Source organism: Rana temporaria, chromosome 13 (genome assembly GCF_905171775.1).
Source record: "Rana temporaria chromosome 13, aRanTem1.1, whole genome shotgun sequence".
NCBI classification, from domain to species: Eukaryota; Metazoa; Chordata; class Amphibia; order Anura; family Ranidae; genus Rana; species Rana temporaria.
In genome coordinates, this window is record NC_053501.1 from 104104415 (window position 1) to 104124262 (window position 19848).

The 19848-nt window shown below is 45.4% G+C and overlaps 1 protein-coding gene across 1 annotated transcript; it reads right to left on the reverse strand.

Moving 5' to 3' along the window:
* Window positions 1-13172: 13172 nt before the first annotated feature.
* Window positions 13173-14324, reverse strand: LOC120920641 (olfactory receptor 1019-like). The gene has a single exon (XM_040332835.1). It carries the CDS (start codon window positions 14164-14166, stop codon window positions 13216-13218), a length of 951 nt encoding a protein of 316 aa, XP_040188769.1. The 5' UTR covers window positions 14167-14324; the 3' UTR covers window positions 13173-13215.
* Window positions 14325-19848: the final 5524 nt, after the last annotated feature.

Below are 19848 nucleotides of genomic sequence, written 5' to 3' on the forward strand. Positions count from 1 at the left end.
GTGTACTGCAGTTCTGTTAGGTGAAGAGACCGATGTGTGTTCCCAGTACAGAGGAACACAAATCGGTCTCCTCCCCTTGTGAGTCGCCTCCCCCTACAGTTAGAAACACTCACTAGGGAACATATTTAACCCCTTCAGCGCCCCCTAGTGTTAAGCCCTTCCCTGCCTGTCACAGTAGTTGTATAGCACTAATCGCTGTATAAATGTGAATGGTCCCAAAAACGTGTCAAAAGTGTCCAATGTGTCTGTCGCAATGTCACGGTCACAATAAAAATCGCAGATCGCCGCCATTACTAGTAAAAAAAAAAAAATGTATCCCCTATTTTGTAGACGCTATAACTTTTACGCAAACCACTCAATATATGCTTATTGCGATTTTTTTTTTTTTACCAAAAATATGTAGAAGAATACATATCGGCCTAAACTGTGGAATTTTTTTTATAGATTTTTTTGGGGGATATTTATTACAGCAAAAAGTAAAAAATATTGAATTTTTTTTCAAAATTGTCGCTCTATTTTTGTTTATAGAGCAAAAAATAAAAACCGCAGAGGTGATCAGATACCACCAAAAGAAAGCTCTATTTGTGGGGAAAAAAAGGACGTAAATTTTGTTTGGGAGCCACGTCGCACGACCGCGCAATTGTCAGTTAAAACGACGCAGTGCCGAATCGCAAAAAAAGTGCTCTGGTAAGGAAGGGGGTAAATTCTTCCGTGGCTGAAGCTGTTAAATAATAGCGGAACCTTTAAAACCCCTTTAAGCACAATACAGTCTCTAGAAATGCTTTTTTAACAGAGATGTTTTATTGAGAGAACAAAGCACGGTTACATCATCACATATAAATGCAGGTACAGTGCGGTACAAAAATCAGGAGCATCCCAAGAGCTGAGAACAGGGCAGTTTCCCTAAGCACAGTACAATATCAGGGGGAGAAACACAAGAACCCAGACCAACCCAAACCCCCCCGTGGACCCTGAAGAAAAAAGAAAGAAAAGATACCAGGATTTATACCTGAACCCCAGTCCCCCCAAGGGTTACCTAAGGAAGGGGAAGTGGAAACAAGTTACCCCGGGAGGGAGGGGAGGGGGGGTGGGGGGGAGACAGTAGTGTAGAGCGGGCGAAAATCACATGCTACCTATCACAGGAAACAGTATCAAGTGTTCAGGTACAGCATAGCAACCAGACCAATACCCAACATTAACCCCTGGCGTCAATCCACCCAGACCACACCTTGTCAAACTTTGCGGGGCACTGTCTACTTTCGTAGGTGATCCTGTAAAGTGGTAGTACATTATTGATAGACTGGGTCCAGGATTCCACCGTAGGCGGGTCAGCTGCCTTCCATTTGAGAAGAATTTCCCTCCTGGCATAGAAGAGGGAGAAAGTAAGGAACAATTTGGAGTACCTATCTCTTTGAGTCTCCTCCAGGTGGCTCATAAGAAGGACCAAGGGGTCCGTCGGGACCTGCAGCTGAGACACCGTGCCCAGAATCCCAGCCACCCGGCCCCGGTAAGGTTGGATCTTGGGGCATGACCACACCATGTGCCAAACGAGCCCTCCTGAACCCCGCATCGCGGACAGAGAGGGTCCCTCTGGGGGTAGATGCGGTCCAGCCTCTGGGGAGTGTAGTAAGCCTGATGTAGAAACTTAATTTGGATGAACCTGTCCCTAGCTGCTATAAGTGACGGGATAAACGTGGAGACACATTCCTCCCACTTTTCGTCATCCAGGTCAGGTATATCAGCCTTCCATTTTTCGAAGGAGCGGGTCGGCCCGGAGTCGTATGCAACTGTCAGGTAGAGGTAAAGGGTAGAGAGAGGTCGCCCCATAGTTTGTGAAGTCAAGAGTCTCTCGATCGAGTCTGATTGGAGCGCAAGTCTGTCCGGAAATTTGGCCCGCGTACGTGTGTCTAAGTTGCCAGTATCGGAACGTCCATTGTGCAGGAACCGAGTATTTGTCCCTCAACTCCCGAAAGGTCATTAGAGCGCCGTTGGAGACGATATGTTTCAGGGTAGTAATCCCCCTACTGGCCCAGACCGAAGGGTCAGGAAGGGAATAAAAATGGGGTAGCAGGGGGTTACCCCAAAGAGGTAGATGTGGGGAGACGTGAGAGGGCCTCGTGTAGATTACCCTAGCGTCCCTCCAGGCTCTAAGCGTGGTTTTCATCGGAACCGTTACCGAGGAGGCCGCCCGGCAACCCCGAAATGCAAGGTCGCACAGGGCAGCATATGAGCCCAGAATGGCGGCCTCCAACGTAACCGCCGGGTTTTGCTTAGGTTGGGCAAACCACCACCGAACGGTGACCAGGACAGCCGCCCAGTAGTACAATTGAAAGTTCGGGAACGACAGGCCACCGCCCGATAGGGGCAGATAGAGTTTTTTTTTAGCTATCCTAGGGGCTCTACCAGCCCACACAAAGGCCCCCACCTGACCCTCAAGCTTTTTGAAGAACGCCCTGTGAAGATGGACCGGAGTGTTCCTGAAGTAGTACAAAAATTTGGGCAGAAGTACCATCTTCAGGAGATTGATCCTGCCCACCGGTGTCAGAGGGAGCGAACGCCACGCCGAAAATTTGGTGGTGACCTGTTTCAACAGAGGCTGAAGGTTACACGTCACAAAGTCCCCTAACTCCACGGTGATCCTTATCCCCAGGTTTTTAATTTCCTTAACCCACCTAAGTTGCGACCGAAAGTTAGAGTCCGTAGGGGATGGGTGGAGGGAGAAAAGCTCCGACTTATCCCAGTTAATGCAGACTCCAGAGAAGCCGGCAAAGCGATCAAATTGGGCCATGGCCTTATCCAGGGAATCAGACGAGTCAGCCAAGTATAACAGGGCATCATCCGCGTAAAGGGAGATTTTTTCATGCAAAGAACCAACCCGTATTCCCCGTATTTCCGCATCTGCCCTGATAAGGGCCGCCAGGGACACTATAGCCAGCGCGAACAGTCCCGGAGAGAGGGGGCAACCTTGCCTCATGCCCCGCTCCAACGGGAATGGGTCCGAAAGGCATGCGTTGGTACAGACTCTGGCCCGGGGGGCATCATAGAGAAGCTGAACCCAGGAGATGAATCTAGGGCCAAAGCCAAATTTGGCGAGAACTGCCCACAAGTACCTCCACTCGACCGAGTCGAAGGCCTTTTCGGCGTCAAGGGAGGCCACCAGTGTCTGACCCCTGCTGTCCGCCCTAGCTATATGGGAAAAGAGTCTCCTCAGATTAATGTCGGTACCACTGCCTGGCATAAAACCTGTTTGATCGGGGTGGACTAGGGCCGTAATGACCGTGTTCAACCTAATAGCAAGGACCTTAGCCAACAGTTTGACATCAACGTTTAGTAATGAGATAGGCCTATAGGAGGGGCACAGGGAGGGATCTTTACCTGGTTTTGGGATAACGACGATCACCGCTTCGCCCATGGAGGCAGGGAGAGAACCCAGGCGTTCAGCAGCCACCAGCATCTCCCGCAGCCTAGCAGCTAACACTTCAGGGTATTGTTTATAAAGTTCAACGGGGAGACCGTCAGGTCCCGGAGTCTTACCCGGTTGCATAGTCTTAAGCGCCGTAAGGATTTCATCCAAGGAGATAGGTCTGTCAAGGGAGTCTCTATATTTGTCAGTCAGGACAGGGACGTCGACTTCGTCAAGGTAGAGGGCCAGTTCGTCATCCGCAAAGGTCACCTGCGACGTGTAGAGGCGCCGGTAGTACATAGCGAAGGTATGATTAATCTCCTCCGAGGTGTATAGGAGACCCCCTTCCAAACCAACGATCTGGGGGACAGCCATGCCCCCCGATCGCTCCCTAGAGAGCCATGCGAGGAGCCTACCCGACCTCTCACCCTGCTCAAATATATGCTGGGATTGGGCTAGCAGTTTTTTCTGAGTCAGGGAGGTACAAAGGGACATAACCTCAGTTGTCAGAGACTGGAGTCTAACGTAATGTTGGGGGTCCCGGGAACGGACATACAATGCCTCCTGCGCCGCAGCAGCATCCTCAGCCGCAACCAGCGCAGAACGCCTCTCCCGCCTAACCCGTGCTATGATGGTCTGATATTGACCCCTGGTGAAGGCCTTAAAGGCGTCCCACACCACAATCTGGGAGGCCGAGACCGGGTTAGTGGCCCAGAAACCGTCGAGAACCCCAGTAAATTGAGATTCCACATCTTTGTCCGGGATCCAAAACCTCGAGAGTCTCCATAGCCTAGTCGGATTCCCCATGTCACCCAAGCGCACTAACAGGGGGGCATGGTCCGAGATCCCCCTGGGGAGTATCTTGACCTCTTTCACCCTAGACAGGACCGACTGACCCGCAAAGGCCAAATCTTTGCAGGAAAAGGAAGCATGCGAGGCAGAATGGCAGGTATAGGCCCGCGCCTGAGGGTGTTTCCACCTCCAGATGTCAGTCAAGCCATAGGCCTCGGCCCAGGAGATTAGACCCGGGGAAGAGGGACCCACACCAGCCATCCTGTCCACGCTCGGGTCAGGGGCCATATTGAAATCACCCAACAAAATCATGTGGTCCGAAGCAAAGTCAGCAAGAATGGCAGTTATCTTATTCAACAGTACGAGGGAGGCCGGGGGGGGGGGGGCAGGTAGAGACCAACAATGGACCAGGTCTGGGAAAGGATTCTAGCATTAATAACCACATATCTGCCGTCAGGGTCCAGCGCCAGATCCAGGAGCTTGAAAGGTAGGGATTTATTGACCAAGATGCTCACTCCTCTAGCAAAGGTGGAGTACGTGGAGTGATAGTGGCTGGCCACCCACGTTTTTTTAAGAGCCAAGGTTCTGCTACCCACAAGGTGGGTCTCCTGGAGGATGCAGATGTGAGGGGCATGAGACCTAATGAATTGGAACACCAGCGACCTCTTAAAATGCTTTTAATCTTAATAATCATTCATGTACAATAATGTCATGATTTGCAAATTGTGCTTTACAGAATTTTATTTCTTATTTCTTTATTTCTTTGAACATTCAGCTTTTATTGAAAAAGAAGAAATCGAGAAACAAGTTACATAGTATGTCATATGCAAGTACAGGTATGTCAATAAACAACGTGGTACCGTGTGAACACGAATCAAAAGATTAGCAGAGTAATTATATTATGAGCAGATCAATAGTTTAAAAGTTGAAACTTAATCTTCCTATGCCTGCCCTAAAGGGTCTAAATACTGGTGGTGATGTAGTTTCGTTCTGAGCCTGTGGCCTAGGTCACCTTCAGAGTTTATGGGGATATCAGCAGTGATGCGGCCTAAGGTTGTAACGGTTCATCAGCATACGTTGCACATGAGACCATGTATGAAGAGGATTAGGAAGAAGTGATAGGAAAGGGGGAGAGAGAAATGAGTAGGGACAGAGGGGAACCCCAGATATGACACAGGCAGGGAGGGAGGGGAAGGACGCACGCCAGCACGTCCATACTTGTCCTCCAATCAGGGATGTGCGAGGGAGAGATATTGAAAGGATTGGGTCTGCGGAGGCCTATGAAGATAATTGTCCCTAGTTAAGGGTTCTGCATAATGTCATCATATTCCTGTGAGTATCGGAAAGTGGTCCAGGGTCTCCAAGTAGTTTGAAAGGCCTCTACTCTGCTATGTTCCTGCGCCACAGTGTCCTCCATTTCCCATACATTTCCAACTTTCTTAAGCCAATCAATCATTGTGGGTATTTTAGTTGATCTCCAGTGAGTAGGAACCAGTGATCGCGCTGCATTAATCAGGTGCTTGGTTAGCGAGCGTTTGTATGTCTGTAGTGTAAGGTGGTTGATGTGTAACAGGCAACAAGCTGCATCCAAGGACAACTCAGTTTCTGTGATTTTCTTAATCAGGTGTGTGATTTTGTCCCAAAAGGGTACAATCAGTGGGCACTCCCACCAAATGTGGAGAAGGGTGCCTTCCTCCGTCTGGCACCTCCAACACGTCGGGGGTGTCTGAGGGTTCCACTTATGTAGTTTGTCAGTGGTATTATACCAGTGTGTCAGCAGCTTGTAGCCCGTTTCCTGGGCAAGTGTACTTATGGAACCTTTATGTGCCAAAATGCACGCATACCTCCATTGTTTGTCCGTGAGTGTCCTCCCCAGCTCCTCCGACCATCTCGTCCTGTAACCGTCCGCTCCACCACATTCAGCCAGTTGTAGCCAGCCATACGAAGTCGATGTAGCTCTATCTAGGGGGTTCCCATCTAGGCATGTCGTTTCCAAGTCAGTCAAAGGTCTGTAGAAGTCTTGTGAGCGTCTGTGTTTAGTAAGGTATAGTGTTGAGCAGAATATGCCATATTCGATTTCGCGATATATCTCGAATATATATTCGAATATTCGAGATATATTCGCTAAATTCGAATATTCGTGATATTTTATCGAAAGTAAATGATTGCGATTTTTCGCTATTGCGAATGCGAAAATAATTGCGATTTTTTGATAACTGCGGTAGGAGCACTCTGATTGGCTCAGAATATTCGTGATATTTTATCGAAATATCGCAACATGCGAATGCGATATTTATTGCGCAATTTCGAGAAATGCTGGAGGAGCGCTCTGATTGGCTCAGAATATTCGTGATATTTTATCGAAATATTGCAACATGCGAATGCGATATTTATTGCGCAATTTCGAGAAATGCTGTAGGAGGACTCTGATTGGCTCAGAATATTCGTGATATTTTACAATACAAAATAATTGCGAATATTCGGCAAATGCGGAAGGAGCACTCTGATTGGCTCAGAATATTCTTGATATTTTACAATACAAAATAATTGCGAATATTCGGCAAATGCGGAAGGAGCACTCTGATTGGCTCAGAATATTCTTGATATTTTACAATAGAAAATAAAAAGTGTTTTGCATTGGTGGTGATTCTTTACTCTATCCATCTGTCACAGCCGTTTGTCAATCAAACACCTTAAAGATTGAACACGTTCATGCTGCATGCTTTGGACTTTTTTTCACTTCACATATCAAAGACATTTTTATGAAAGATTATTTTTCTATTATTGGGACTATATTTCTTTATATATTTGTTTCACTGTGTATTTCACAAGTTATTTGCGCTTGCTTATTTTATAATTTGCCCACATGTCTTGTCACTAGACATATTTTTTATTCTTGTAGAGCGACTCCATTTTCTGTCTTGTATTAATTTATGTTGTATAACATTTTTGAGTTGCTGCTGTATTCTCCCCTTTTTTAAGGTATGCGCAATTTTTTCCTTCTTACAAAAAATAATAATATCAAACATACAAATATTCATAACATACACATACACAAAGCCCCCCCCTTTTGCATCAGAGACAATCAGAGTTCTCCTACCACAGTTATCGAAAATTCGCAATCATTTTCGCATTCGCAATAGCGAAAAATCGCAATTTTTTTTTTTTCAATTTGGCAACATAAAAGGATCGCCTCAGCTTAGCTACTCGGCCCAGGGTCTCTAATCATACCAGCAATGCTTTTAGACGTCGATAGGATGTGATCTGTTTTAAAAATCAAATTGAAAAAATGCGAATATTCGGAATTGCGAATATTCACCGCGAAATTCGAAATATAGCGCGATTTCTCGAATATGCTATATTCGAGTCGAATATTCGCAATGCGAACATTCGTGAGCAACACTAGTAAGGTAGTCTCGCAATTGGAAATATGACCACCACTTCAGTCGTGGGAGTCCACTTCCTCCCTGTAGTGCCAAAAGGTTCTTAATTTTATCCCCTGAGTAACAGTCTTTCGCGAGTAAGGGGGTGTCGTTATGCTCTGGTTGGAACAAATCATTGTCCTCTCCCGGAGGGAAATCAGCATTTCCCACCAAGGGTGTCAGAGGACCCGTGGGTGTGGTAATCTTGCCCCCTTTAGCAATGTCAAGCAGGACCTCCAGTGTGGTTCGTGTGATCGGTTGTAATTTAGAGGCGACATCGGGTTTACGTTTGGGTGTCCATGGGGAGTACCTCAATGAACGCTTGGATAGGGATTCCTCCAAAGACACCCATGCTTTCGAACGCCTGTGGCAATGCCAATCAATTACCCTGGCCATATGAGATGCATAATAATAATGTTTAAAGTTAGGTAGCCCAATCCCGCCCGCCTCATTGGACCTAAACAACCACGACAATTTAATTCTGGGTTTACGTTGGTTCCAAATGAACCTTAAAATGGTAGAGTTCATTAAGCGGAACAAGTGTGCTGGGATTTTTATGGGTAGGGTCCTGAAAAGGTACAGGAACCTAGGCAAGATCACCATTTTGACAATGGATGCGCGTCCAAACCAAGAAAAGCAGCCTATTCGCCACCGCTCAAGATCGGCTGTACAGCTCTTCAGGAGGGGTGGGAAGTTCGAGTCAAATATGTGCTGCAATTGTGGTGTAAGGTGAGTGCCTAAGTACTTGATAGCTCTTTCCTCCCATCTAAATTTGGATTCTGCTTTAGTTCGAGTCAGCTGTTCAGTTGGTAATGAGATGTTTATGGCCTCGGATTTAGAGTAGTTGATTTTTAAGTTGGACAAGTATCCATAGCGAGCAAACTCCTCTAGGAGATTGGGTATGCTGGTCGCGGGGTCAGCTAAAAAGAAAAGGAGATCATCCGCGTAGGCTGCCACCTTGAACTCCCCCCCCCGAACTCTAAATCCTCTTATCGCATCATTCAATTTCACAGTCCTAATGAAGGGTTCAAGGGCCAGAATAAACAGTAGCGGGGAGAGGGGACAGCCCTGTCTGGTGCCATTGCGGATGTGTACTGTGTCTGATAGAGTCCCATTTATTTTGAGTTTCGCCGTAGGGCTGCGATACAAGGCAAAAATCCATGCAAGCATACGTGGGCCTAGACCTATGTGTTCGCACACCGCCCTCAAGAAGTCCCACGCCACCCTATCAAAGGCCTTCTCCCCATCCGTGGATAGGAGAAGGCCTTCAACACTCTCGTCCTGCGCCGCCTGTATAAGAAGTAGGGCTTTGGTTACATTATCCTCCGCCTCCCTGCCCGGGACAAAGCCCACCTGCTCCAAACCTATCAGGTTCGGCAGCAGTGGGCTCAGGCGCAGTGCGAGGATCTTTGCGAATAATTTGGCATCAATGTTTAGAAGGGAGATGGGCCTGTAGCTGGCGCAGTCCATGGGGTCCTTGCCAGGCTTGGGAATTATGGCAACTTGGGCCGACAGAAATGCAGACGGGATATCTCTGGGCGTAGACATGGAGTTCAAGGCAGCAGCCAACGGTTTGGTCAGTACATCGGTGAAGGTCTTATAATATATGGCCGTGTAGCCATCCGGACCCGGGCTTTTCCCATTTTTCAGTAGTTTAATTGCTTGGGTAATCTCCTCGCAGGTTATCGGCGTTTCTAGTAGCGATGCATCAGTTGGTCAGATAGTCTCGGATAATTTGTGCTCTATCTCCATCCATGTCCTTGAGCCTATGTTGGGGAGGTAAGTCATAGAGTTTAGAGTAAAACTCCTGAAAACGGGCAGCTATGGCTTCCGTGGTCTTGTCAATTTTTCCATCACCTCGTCTAATGCCCGCGATGTCATTGGCGAAAGTGTGTTCTCTCAGAGCCCTGGCCAAAAGTTTACCTGATTTATTACCCGACTCATAGTATATTTTTTTTTTGAAGAACAGCATTCGCCTCGACTTTGAGTCGAACAAATGCTGCAAATCCTTCCTGGCTTCTAATAAATCTCCCGCCGATTTTACCGTGAACGAGTGTTTGTGTTGGGATTCCAAGGAGCGGATCAATGCCGACAGCCTGGAGATCTCCCTTTCTCTGTCTTTCTTACGTTTAGAGCCCATTCTAATCAACTCCTCCCTCAATGTGCACTTGTGGGCTTCCCATACCATAAGAGGATCTGCTCCTGGGATGGAGTTGTGCAAGAAGAATTCCTTCAAAGAGCTAGTGAGAGAGGCCAGAAGACCTGGGTCTGTCAGGAGGGAAGCATTAAGTCTCCATGTGGGTTGCTTAGGGGGCATGGACAACAGGTTCAGGCCCAGGGAGACCGGGGCATGATCTGAAATCGATTGAATCCCTATGTGTGCTGCTTCTACTGAGGATAAATTCCTCTGTGAAATGAAAAGATAGTCCAGCCTGGCATATCTGGCATGGGGGATCGAATAATGGGTGAAGTCGCGGCCTTCAGGGTTGAGAAAACACCAGGTGTCGACCAGTTGCAGCCTCTGAAGGGCGGATTTAATTCTTTTAAGTATTCTGTAAGTAATGCAGGATTTACCATTTGAGGTATCAGTCAGAGGATTGAGCGGGAGGTTGAAATCACCGCCCAATATGAGGCAACCCGTGGAGAACCCCTGGAGTTCCGTGGTTATCTGGTTACAAAATGAGGCATGGTCTCTATTGGGGAAATATACGTTGGCTAACGTCATTGGATTGGACCCATATGTCCCCTTTAAAAATAAAAACCTACCCCCGGGGTCACATTTCTGTTCTGTCAGGTGAAAAGGTGTGTCCCTACTCACCAATATAGACACTCCTTTCGACTTGGAGTCACTATTGGTGGCATGGAATGCCCTTGTAAAGTATGAATCAGTCAGTTTGGGTGCGTGATGTGTCTTGAAGTGCGTCTCCTGGATGAACACGAACTGGGGCTTATCTTTCTTCAGCTCACGCAGAAGGGTGGAGCGGCGTTCTGGGATATTCAGACCCCTAATATTGTGTGAGATCACGGTCGGTGCCCTTCCCAGCGAAGAGAAAGCCATTGGAGCGGTACAGGAGGAGATGGTTCAAAAGGTCAGCTGTGTTGGCAAGCACAGACAAAATCAGATTAATGCAAGTATGATGGACAGTGTCAGGCAATGTTCAAATCAATCCCTCCCTCCCTGAGGCCACCAGTCAGGGTTAGAGAGAGGAAGAGCGAGGGGAGAAAGGTGGGGTCAGAGGGGGAGGGGGGAAGAAATACAGAGAATAAATTAGTGAGAAAGAGAGAGAAGTAGGGAGCCGTACCTATGCGGCGGAGAGCAAAATAAAATGTGGGTACTTCCCCTGAGCGGGTCAGCCCACCCAGGGGTGTGTAACTCCTATATGTATAGTGTCACCTGTGTCCTTAAATTAGGAGCACCGGGACACTCTGTGGGGTTATAGGGAGACACTAGATTACACGGCAGCACCCTACCTGAGATACAATCCAACAGGGATTGCAGTTAGTAGGAAAAAATTCAAAACAGGTAAATGGCTGCATCATTGGCAGCCGCACATATAAAAACAAAAGAAAAAAGTTGTGGGTCTGGGGTCTACACAAAACAGCAAGGAGATTTATACATCCTAGTCAGCAGCAAACTATCTGGACCCTCAGACTGAGCTTAGTTCACACCCGACCTGGGTATTGAAAAAACACATTATGGTCAGAAACGTATCTTAAGCAATATAAGGAAAGTCATGTGGTTGCGTTCATCAAAAAGAGGAACTTTGAAAAAAAAAAAAAACGAAAAATGACCAGAAAAAAAGAAAAGAAAAACTGCAAAAAAAAAAAGACAAAAAAAACTGTATAAGATAGTACCATTGAGGGGGGATACATCTGTAAACTGGGTGCAGGGAAGAAGCTGTCGGAGGGGGACACCGCGGTTATCGCGGGGCAGTTTGTGGGCAAGAGACTTCAGCCCGACCTCCCTCGGCTTCTGAGTAAAGGGTATAAGTGTAAGGATCCGAGGTAGCTTTGCGAGCAGTTCATTGTCGTTCCGCGACATCAACGCTCCGCCTCTGGTGCGCGGCAGGCAAGGAAAAGTGAGTCTTCTAGGGGGGCAAAAATGTGAACTGGAAGCAGGGGGTACGTTGCTACTTCGGATCAGGAGAGCAGGTTGTTTGGTAAGTAGGGCTCTTTCGTCCTCCGAGGATGACGGAGGGGGGGGTTTCAGCAGTCCGAGTCCCCAAAGGCTGTGTAGTCAGAGCCTTTTCTGTTCACAGTAACGTTCAGCATGCGTTGCATGGTAAAAAAAGAAAAATAACAAACAAAAACGAAGAAAACCAGGAAAAGGCAGGAGGTAGGACAGAATCAGGGAAGACCCTGACAGGTTCAGTCATCTTCATAGTCCAGATCAAGAGCAGCTGGGCGTCTCGGGGTCTCTATCTTGGAGCTGCCAGCCCGATTCTGCTTCTGTCGTTTGGCTTGCCGCTTCTCAGGCGTGGATTGCGGTGACCTGAGATGGACCGGGGTTAAGACAGGGTGCAGAAATTCGGCGTACCAGTCAGGGAGGTCCGTCTGTTCCAGGTCAAGTGCAGAGCAGAAATCTGGTAGGTCAGCTGGTGTACGGAGGACTTGTTGTTGGCCATTCAGGGTGACTGCTAGTGCAAATGGGAAACGCCATGAGTAGCGAATGTCCTTGTTCCGCAGCTTCTCCAGCAGGGGGCGCAACGCACGCCTGTTTTTCAAAGTTATTTGGGAAAGGTCCTGGAACAGCATTATATTCTCTCCATTGAAGGCTATATGGTCATTTCTTCTAGCCTTCCGCATAATTTCATCCTTCAGAGTAAAGCTTTGAAAGCAACAAATTATGTCCCTTGGTGGAGCATTGTCTGGTCCTCGCGGCCTAAGGGCCCTGTGCGCCCGTACAAAATCTATGGCTGTGTCTTCCTGTCTTTCTAGTAAACTGTTAAAGACCCTCTGTAATGCCGGTATTATCTGGTCATGGCCCACTGATTCAGGGATCCCCCGTACACGCACGTTACATCTGCGTCCCCTGTTATCCAAATCTTCTATGTGTCTATTCATCTCTATTAAGTGCAGGGCCTGGGCAAGTGAGGTCTTTTCAAGTTTGTGTATTGCTTTGTCCCTCTGCTTCCCAGCAGTTTCAGCAGTGGCCATTTTGTCATTAAGCACCAGTAGGTTTGACTTTAGGTCAGTGATCGCTGCAGAGAAGGTGGATTTTATGTCTGCCGCGAACACTGACATGTCAGCAAAAGTCAGGGGGAGATCCGATCTCTTCTTACCCCTTCCTGAGTCCTCTGTGGCCGACTGTGAGTCTTCACTAAAGTCCTCCTCGTGGAGCGATGGCGCCATCTTGGATTTCAGGCTGCTGGCCTGGGCCGGAGTTTTGCTTTTAAAAAGCTCTGTGATGTCTCTCGCCGAGTGGGGTGTCGATCCGCGGCGTGTGCGAGAGTGAGGGGTGTTGTGGAGTTTCTTCCCGGGCATCTGGGTGTCGGTGGTCGGGTGGAGAGCTGTGTACGGCTGCCTATGTCAGCGGAGCTCCCTCAGTGTGCTGCCGTCTTCATCGCGCGCCAAGCCACGCCCCTATTTCTTTATTTCTTATGTGTGTTTTCTTTTAACTGTGTTTTTGACATCCTTGTTCCTCACACTGTAGACCAAGGGGTTAAGCATTGGAGTCACTACAGTATAGAGAATGGACAGAGTTTTGTCTATTTCAGGAGAGTATGTAGAGCGGGGTCTTAGATACATAAAAAGGAGGGTCCCATAATAAAGAACCACCACAGTGAGGTGGGAGGTACATGTGGAGAAAGCTTTATGTCTTCCTTGTGAGGAGCGGATCCTCAGGATGGTGGAAATTATTTGAACATAAGAGATTAGAGTAAAAAAAAATGAAGGCATGCCAAGGATTCCTGTGCTGATGTACATGACTATCTCATTAAGTAAAGTGTCTCGACAGGATAATTGAAGTAAAGGCTGCATCTCACAGAAGAAGTGGTTGATGTGGCGGGACTTGCAGTAGGATATTTGAAAGGTAAGGGCAACATGGAGGGCCGAGTTTAGGACGCTAACACCCCATGATCCTGTTGCTAAACTGGTGCACAGTGTCTTGTTCATGATGGTGTTGTAGTGCAATGGTCTACAGATGGCGGCAAACCTGTCATAAGCCATGACGGCTAGTATAAAACACTCTGTTGTTCCAAAGACCATACTGAAATACATCTGCAATGCACATCCCAAAAAGGAAATACTTTTGTCTATGGCCAGCGTGTTTACAAGAATTTTGGGAACGATGGAAGTTGAAAAAAAAATATCGACAATGGAGAGATTACTCAAGAAGAAGTACATGGGGTTCTGTAGCTTTCGGTTGATGCTCACCACTATGATTAGTAGGAGATTTCCTGACAATGTGATTATGTACATCAGAAGGAACACAAGGAAACAGATGACCTGGAGGTACGGGACATTAGATAGTCCGAGGAGGATGAACCCTTCTGAAGATGTTTGATTGATTTCTTCCATATCATTGAGGTTATATGTTGTCTCGACCATTTGGGTGAGCGGATCTCTTTATTATATTATATTATGTGCTGTGTTATTATGTTCTGCATTGATTGTATTATACTGCATTTATCCCGTATCTTACTGTACTATTTGTTTCTTAGACAACGCCTCCTGAAGAAGCGCACTCTGCAAAACTAGTTGAGGAAAGACCTGTCTATAGTCCACTTCGTTAGTGGTTATTTTATTAAAATTTGTATGTTTCTGTATGTTATTACTTTTTATATGTATTAAACATATTTTTTACTGAAAAAATATTGTTTTGTATCAGTACCGAGATAGTCCATTACAATTCTCTGGGGTGGGTGTTGGGTCAGCCTCAGCAACCCTCACTTTTATCATTGAAAGTGAAAGAAAACCCCAAATTTTGGGTTGGCCCCAAAAAAGTAATAGAGGGCAAATCTTCCAATGAGAACACTAGTTCTGGTGACCTGGTGGTCCCCAATGAATTCCCTTAATTGCCAGGGATTTCCTCTCACTTCCTGTTTGGCTAACAGGAAAATCTCTGCAATGGGACACAGATGGCAAATATTTTTTTTTTTTTTACCAGGAGTTATAACCTTTCCTTGCTCCTATCCACAGTGAGTTGGCCCCAGAAAAGTAATAGAGGGTAAATCTTCCAATGAGAACACTAGTTCTGGTGGTCCCCAAGGAATTCCCTTAATTTCCAGGGATTTCCTCTCACTTCCTGTTTGGCTAACAGGAAAATCTCAGCAATGGGACACAGATGGCAGAAAAATAAAATTGCCAGACGTTATAACCTTTCCTTGCTCTATCCCCCTACCGTCAGATCGAGGGACAACTTTAACATTTTGGATTTCACTTTACTTTTGTCTCAACTACAATGGTCAAGCAGAATGGTAAGGACACATCCGGCAATACAATTTTGACAAAAGGTCTAATGCCCTGTACACACGATCGGTCAATCCGATGAAAATGGTCTGATGGATTTTTCCATCTGTTAACCGATGAAGCTGACTGATGGTCAGTCGTGCCTACACACCACCAGTTAAAAAAAACATCGTGTCAGAACGCGGTGACGTAAAACACAACGACGTGCTGAAAAAAACGAAGTTCAATGCTTCCAAGCATGCGTCGACTTGATTCTTTGCATGCGTGGATTTTTAACCGATGGACGTGCCTAAAAACGATCGTTTTTTTTCTATCGGTTAGGTATCCATCGGTTAATTTTAAAACAAGTTTCAAATTTTTTAACCGATGGATAAATAACCGATGGGGCCCATACGCGATCGGTTTGGTCTGTTGAAAACGGTCAGACCGTTTTCATCGGATTGACCGATCGTGTGTACGCGGCATAACTCTTTCCCAGGTCATCCAAAATAAAACAAAAAAAACAATTGCCTAATAATACACCTTAATTGTTTGTTTTACATAAGTCAGTCAACATTTTTACATCCTCGCACCCATGGCAGCACTAAACTATTTTATTGCCCCTGTTTGTGCAGTTAGTGTACTGCTTTCCCTTAAAATTTGCCTAGAAAGGTCAAATCTGAGATATTTCATACACTGTCCATTGATGGAATGAAACTTTCATCTGAAATATTATATTGTTGTAGGTACCTGGGGTGCCAAGACACAATTTTTTTATTTTTTTTTGGAGGGATTCAAGTGTTCCCACACAGCTTTTTTTGTATTCCAGCTGCAACTGTTACATTCTCAATTGCATAAAAAACATACAAAATTAAGTAGAAAGAGCCTCATAATGGGCGCAGGAGGCATGAAGACCTAGAAACCTAATAAAATGATAACTTAACATAATCGTTTGATGTTAATCTTCATAAGACATGACTTTGCTCTTGAAGAATGAGAATCCAGATGTTGGTCAAATGTTATCAAATGTATCTTGATTTGACCATTGAAAGGCACAAAGCAAATGCGCTTTATAACTGTGGTAAATCTTTTGGTGAAAAAAAAAGTTTCCTTTAACAATGTCAGATGAAAAAATAATATTGTATTAATATATAATCTTTATTTTTTTAATTTAATTTGATTTTTTTTGTGCTTTACCTGCCTTTAAAAATGCAAAGGAAGAATTGATAATAAAAAAATCGAATATTTGATTTTAATTATTTTGATTCTTTTGAAATTCCACATCTTTAAGCATGTAACAAAAAATGTAATTACAGTGGTGGGAAAAAGACAGGGACAATTTTTTAGGGGCAGAGAAGACAGGGGTACCGAAGATGCTCTTTTATATAGGATTTAACAAACATATTTTGGTCCCTCAGCTTGTTCTATTTACATTTAGCTGCTCCCAGTTGGATGGCTTCTGGGCTTTTGGTTTCTGCTTCTTAAGTGCTTCTTAAGTGTTTCAAATAAAATATTACAATAATATTACAAAAAATATAACATTTTAAATAATAATAATAAAAATACATATTTTTTTATAACATTTAAAAATTTAATAGTAATATTGCAAAGCAAATATTTTATTATTTGTTTATAGCTAAACTGCAGACATCAAGGAATGTAAATATGCATGACTAGTGTTTTTTTTTCTTCTAATAATATCATCCTATTTTTTTATTCTTTATCTTTTTCAATTATTTGAAGAAAAAAAATCTCCAGCTAAGCTGACTACTAGAGAGGCATCATACAGAAGCTCACTTTGGGAAAGGATTAAGAAAAGCAATCTCCATACACTAATTGTCACCCATTGCATGGTGTGTACATACTGTATGTAGTGCTCACCCCCGAAGGAGCCGCTGGATAGAATTGGGATTACGTGTTACCTCTGTGAGCGTCTAGGGCAGTGGTCTCAAAGTACCGGCCCGCGGGCCATTTGCGGCCCGCGGACCAGTTATAAATGGCCCCCAGGCAGGGCAGAAGTGGGGGGAGCAAAAAAAAAAATTTTTTTTTTTTTTTGTGAGCTGGCGCTATTCGGTGGTGAGCCGTTGGTATTACAAGTTATTACCACCAGATGTGAGCTGGCGCCATCTGGTGGTGGCCGTTGGTATTACAAGTTAAGCATTACAAGTTAAACAGCAATTCTAATGTCATTTTACACTATTTTCACTGCCATCTTCTTCCCTCTAATTAGAACCCCCAAACATTATATATATTTTTTATCCTAACACCTTAGAGAATAAAATGGCGATCGTTGCAATACTTTCTGTTACGCCGTATTTGCGCAGCGGTCTTACAAGTGTACTTTTTTTGGAAAAAATTACACTTTTTTTAATTAAAAAATAAGACAACAGTAAAGTTATCCCCATTTTCTAAATATTATGAAAGATAATGTTACGCCGAGTAAATTCATACCCAACATGTCACGCTTCAAAATTGCGCCCGCTTGTGGAATGCCGACAAACTTTTTTACCCTTTAAAATCTTCATAGCGACGTTTAAAAAAATCTACAGGTTGCATGTTTTAAGTTACAGAGGAGGTCTAGTGCTAGAATTATTGCTCTCGCTCTACCAATCGCGGCGATACCTCACATGTGTGGTTTGAACACCATTTACATATGCGGGCGCTGCTCACGTATGCGTTCGCTTCTGCGGGACGGGGTGCGTTTTCTGGCTCCTAACTTTTTTAGCTGGCTCCTAGATTACAAGCAAATTTGTCAAACCCTGACTTACACCAGTGCAGGTGGTAATAATGCGCTCGCTGACACCAGTGCTGGGGGTTAATAATGTGTTCGCTGACACCAGTACTGTTGTTTTTGAAGTTTGAAAGTTTGCATGCGGCCCCCCATGGCATATGAAAACTTGTCTTGTGGCCCTCAGGTAATTTGAGTTTGAGACCCCTGGTCTAGGGGTAGATGATGATGATGAGAGCAGCAATGATGGAATGTCCAAACAGCAGGTGTCTTTTCTTATGCTTTATTTTACCCAACACGGTAAACGACAAACTTGAGGTAGATAGCAGAGATGTATAAGGAGAAGAAATGTAGATTCAGGCCCAACAACACAGAAGCAATCCTGCTTCCAACGACACTTTACTTTCGTCGCCACTCCAGCCGGAGTGGGTATAGCGTATCTGGCCAGGATATCACTCGGAACTTTGAGAGAAACAGGTCTCTGCCACAGACCTGTCCTCAGAACTTAGGTTATGGAGACTATTCTCCTCAGTAGACTTCTTCTTGCCTGGATCTCGCTCAGGTAGTTTCAATAAGGTTATGACTGACAGGTGGCTAACATCCACCCCCTCAGTGTCCGGTTACCTCGATCCCCGGTGGATTGTCTAGGCCCTGTTGGACCGCCAGACTCTCATTGGCGCTCCTCAGACGGACTCCCCACCGAACAGCTATACTTGCTTGGGATCTCCTCAGAGTTGGGGCCCAGTCGACTACTGGAGCCCCGCCACAGCTTTAGATGTTCCGGGTCAACATGGTCCCGGAACCAGGAACACCGCATGGCACGCGCACCCCGGCCTGGTAGGCCATATCGCCGGGGAGCCGTGATGTGTGGTCACCCTGAAGGTGGGTGCCACACCCGGAACAAGACCCCTGCCTAATGGCGTCTGCTCCAAAAGTACCCTCCCCCAGCATGCCCCGCGAGGGAAACCCCTCCTGATTGGCTGCTGGCAAGAGGCTGTCGCTCCGGGGTGGTATAGCACCCCAGCAACAACAGAATGAGCCCGCAGTACAGCCCAGCTAAAACAGAGACGGAATTTAGACAAATCAACTGGATGAGAGCTAACTAACTCTCTCATCCCTATTAAATTCATAATAGCACCAGTAGTGAAAGTACACAGGCGCTAAATGTATAATGTAGGTGTGGATGAAAGATGAGGGCAAGTTGGGAGCTGCCCCGTTCTTATCTCATGGGGGTTTCTGTGCACTTTGGTCATGGACATTTATCTACTACCCTATGACCTTTCTGTAGGGGAAACTGAAAGAGATTTCTAATACAAAGCTTAGGAATTCATAGACAATAAATTAGATTCGGAACAAAATTTAGCATAATAAAAATATTAAAAAATAAAAAAACTTTTTGGAATGGCTACAGATCTGCTTTATCAAATTTCATGGTATTGTTTTTTTATTGTGTAGCGGAGTGCCAATTTATTCTCCATGCTCTGATGGAGGCCCAGGTCCAAGTTTTCTGGACATGCCAAAAGAAGATAAGTTCCTCAGCTGCCATTCCTCACCTAGTAAACCAAAGAAAACTGGGCAAGTTGTCTGCATCTAGATAAGCAGCCGTCCACTGTCAGAACTGTCATATGCAAACAACTAGTGGAGGTCCCATATTATTATCCATAAACCCCTTATTTGTTTTGCTGAAAAAAACTTCCTCTTGTTTACAAAGCTCAATAGCCCAAGCTTAAATTTACACATACAAGTGAACTAGTCATAGGATTGACTCCTCCCTTCTCCCCTCCCTACCGTCCTTTAACCCCTCAGATTTTATTAACAGACCATGGGGGTTATTTACTAAAGGCAAATCCACTTTGCACTACAATTGCAAAGTGCACTTGATATTGCACTGAAAGTGCACTTGGAAGTGCAGTCGCTATAGATCCGAGGGGGACATGCAAGGAAAATAAAAAACAGCATTTTAAGTTGCACATGATTGGATAATAAAATCAGCAGAGCTTCCCTTCATTTCAGATCTACCCCTCAGATTTACAGCGACTGCACTTCAGTGCAATTTCAAGAGCACTTGTTGTAGTGCAAAGTGGATTTACCTTTCGTAAATAACCCCATAGTGT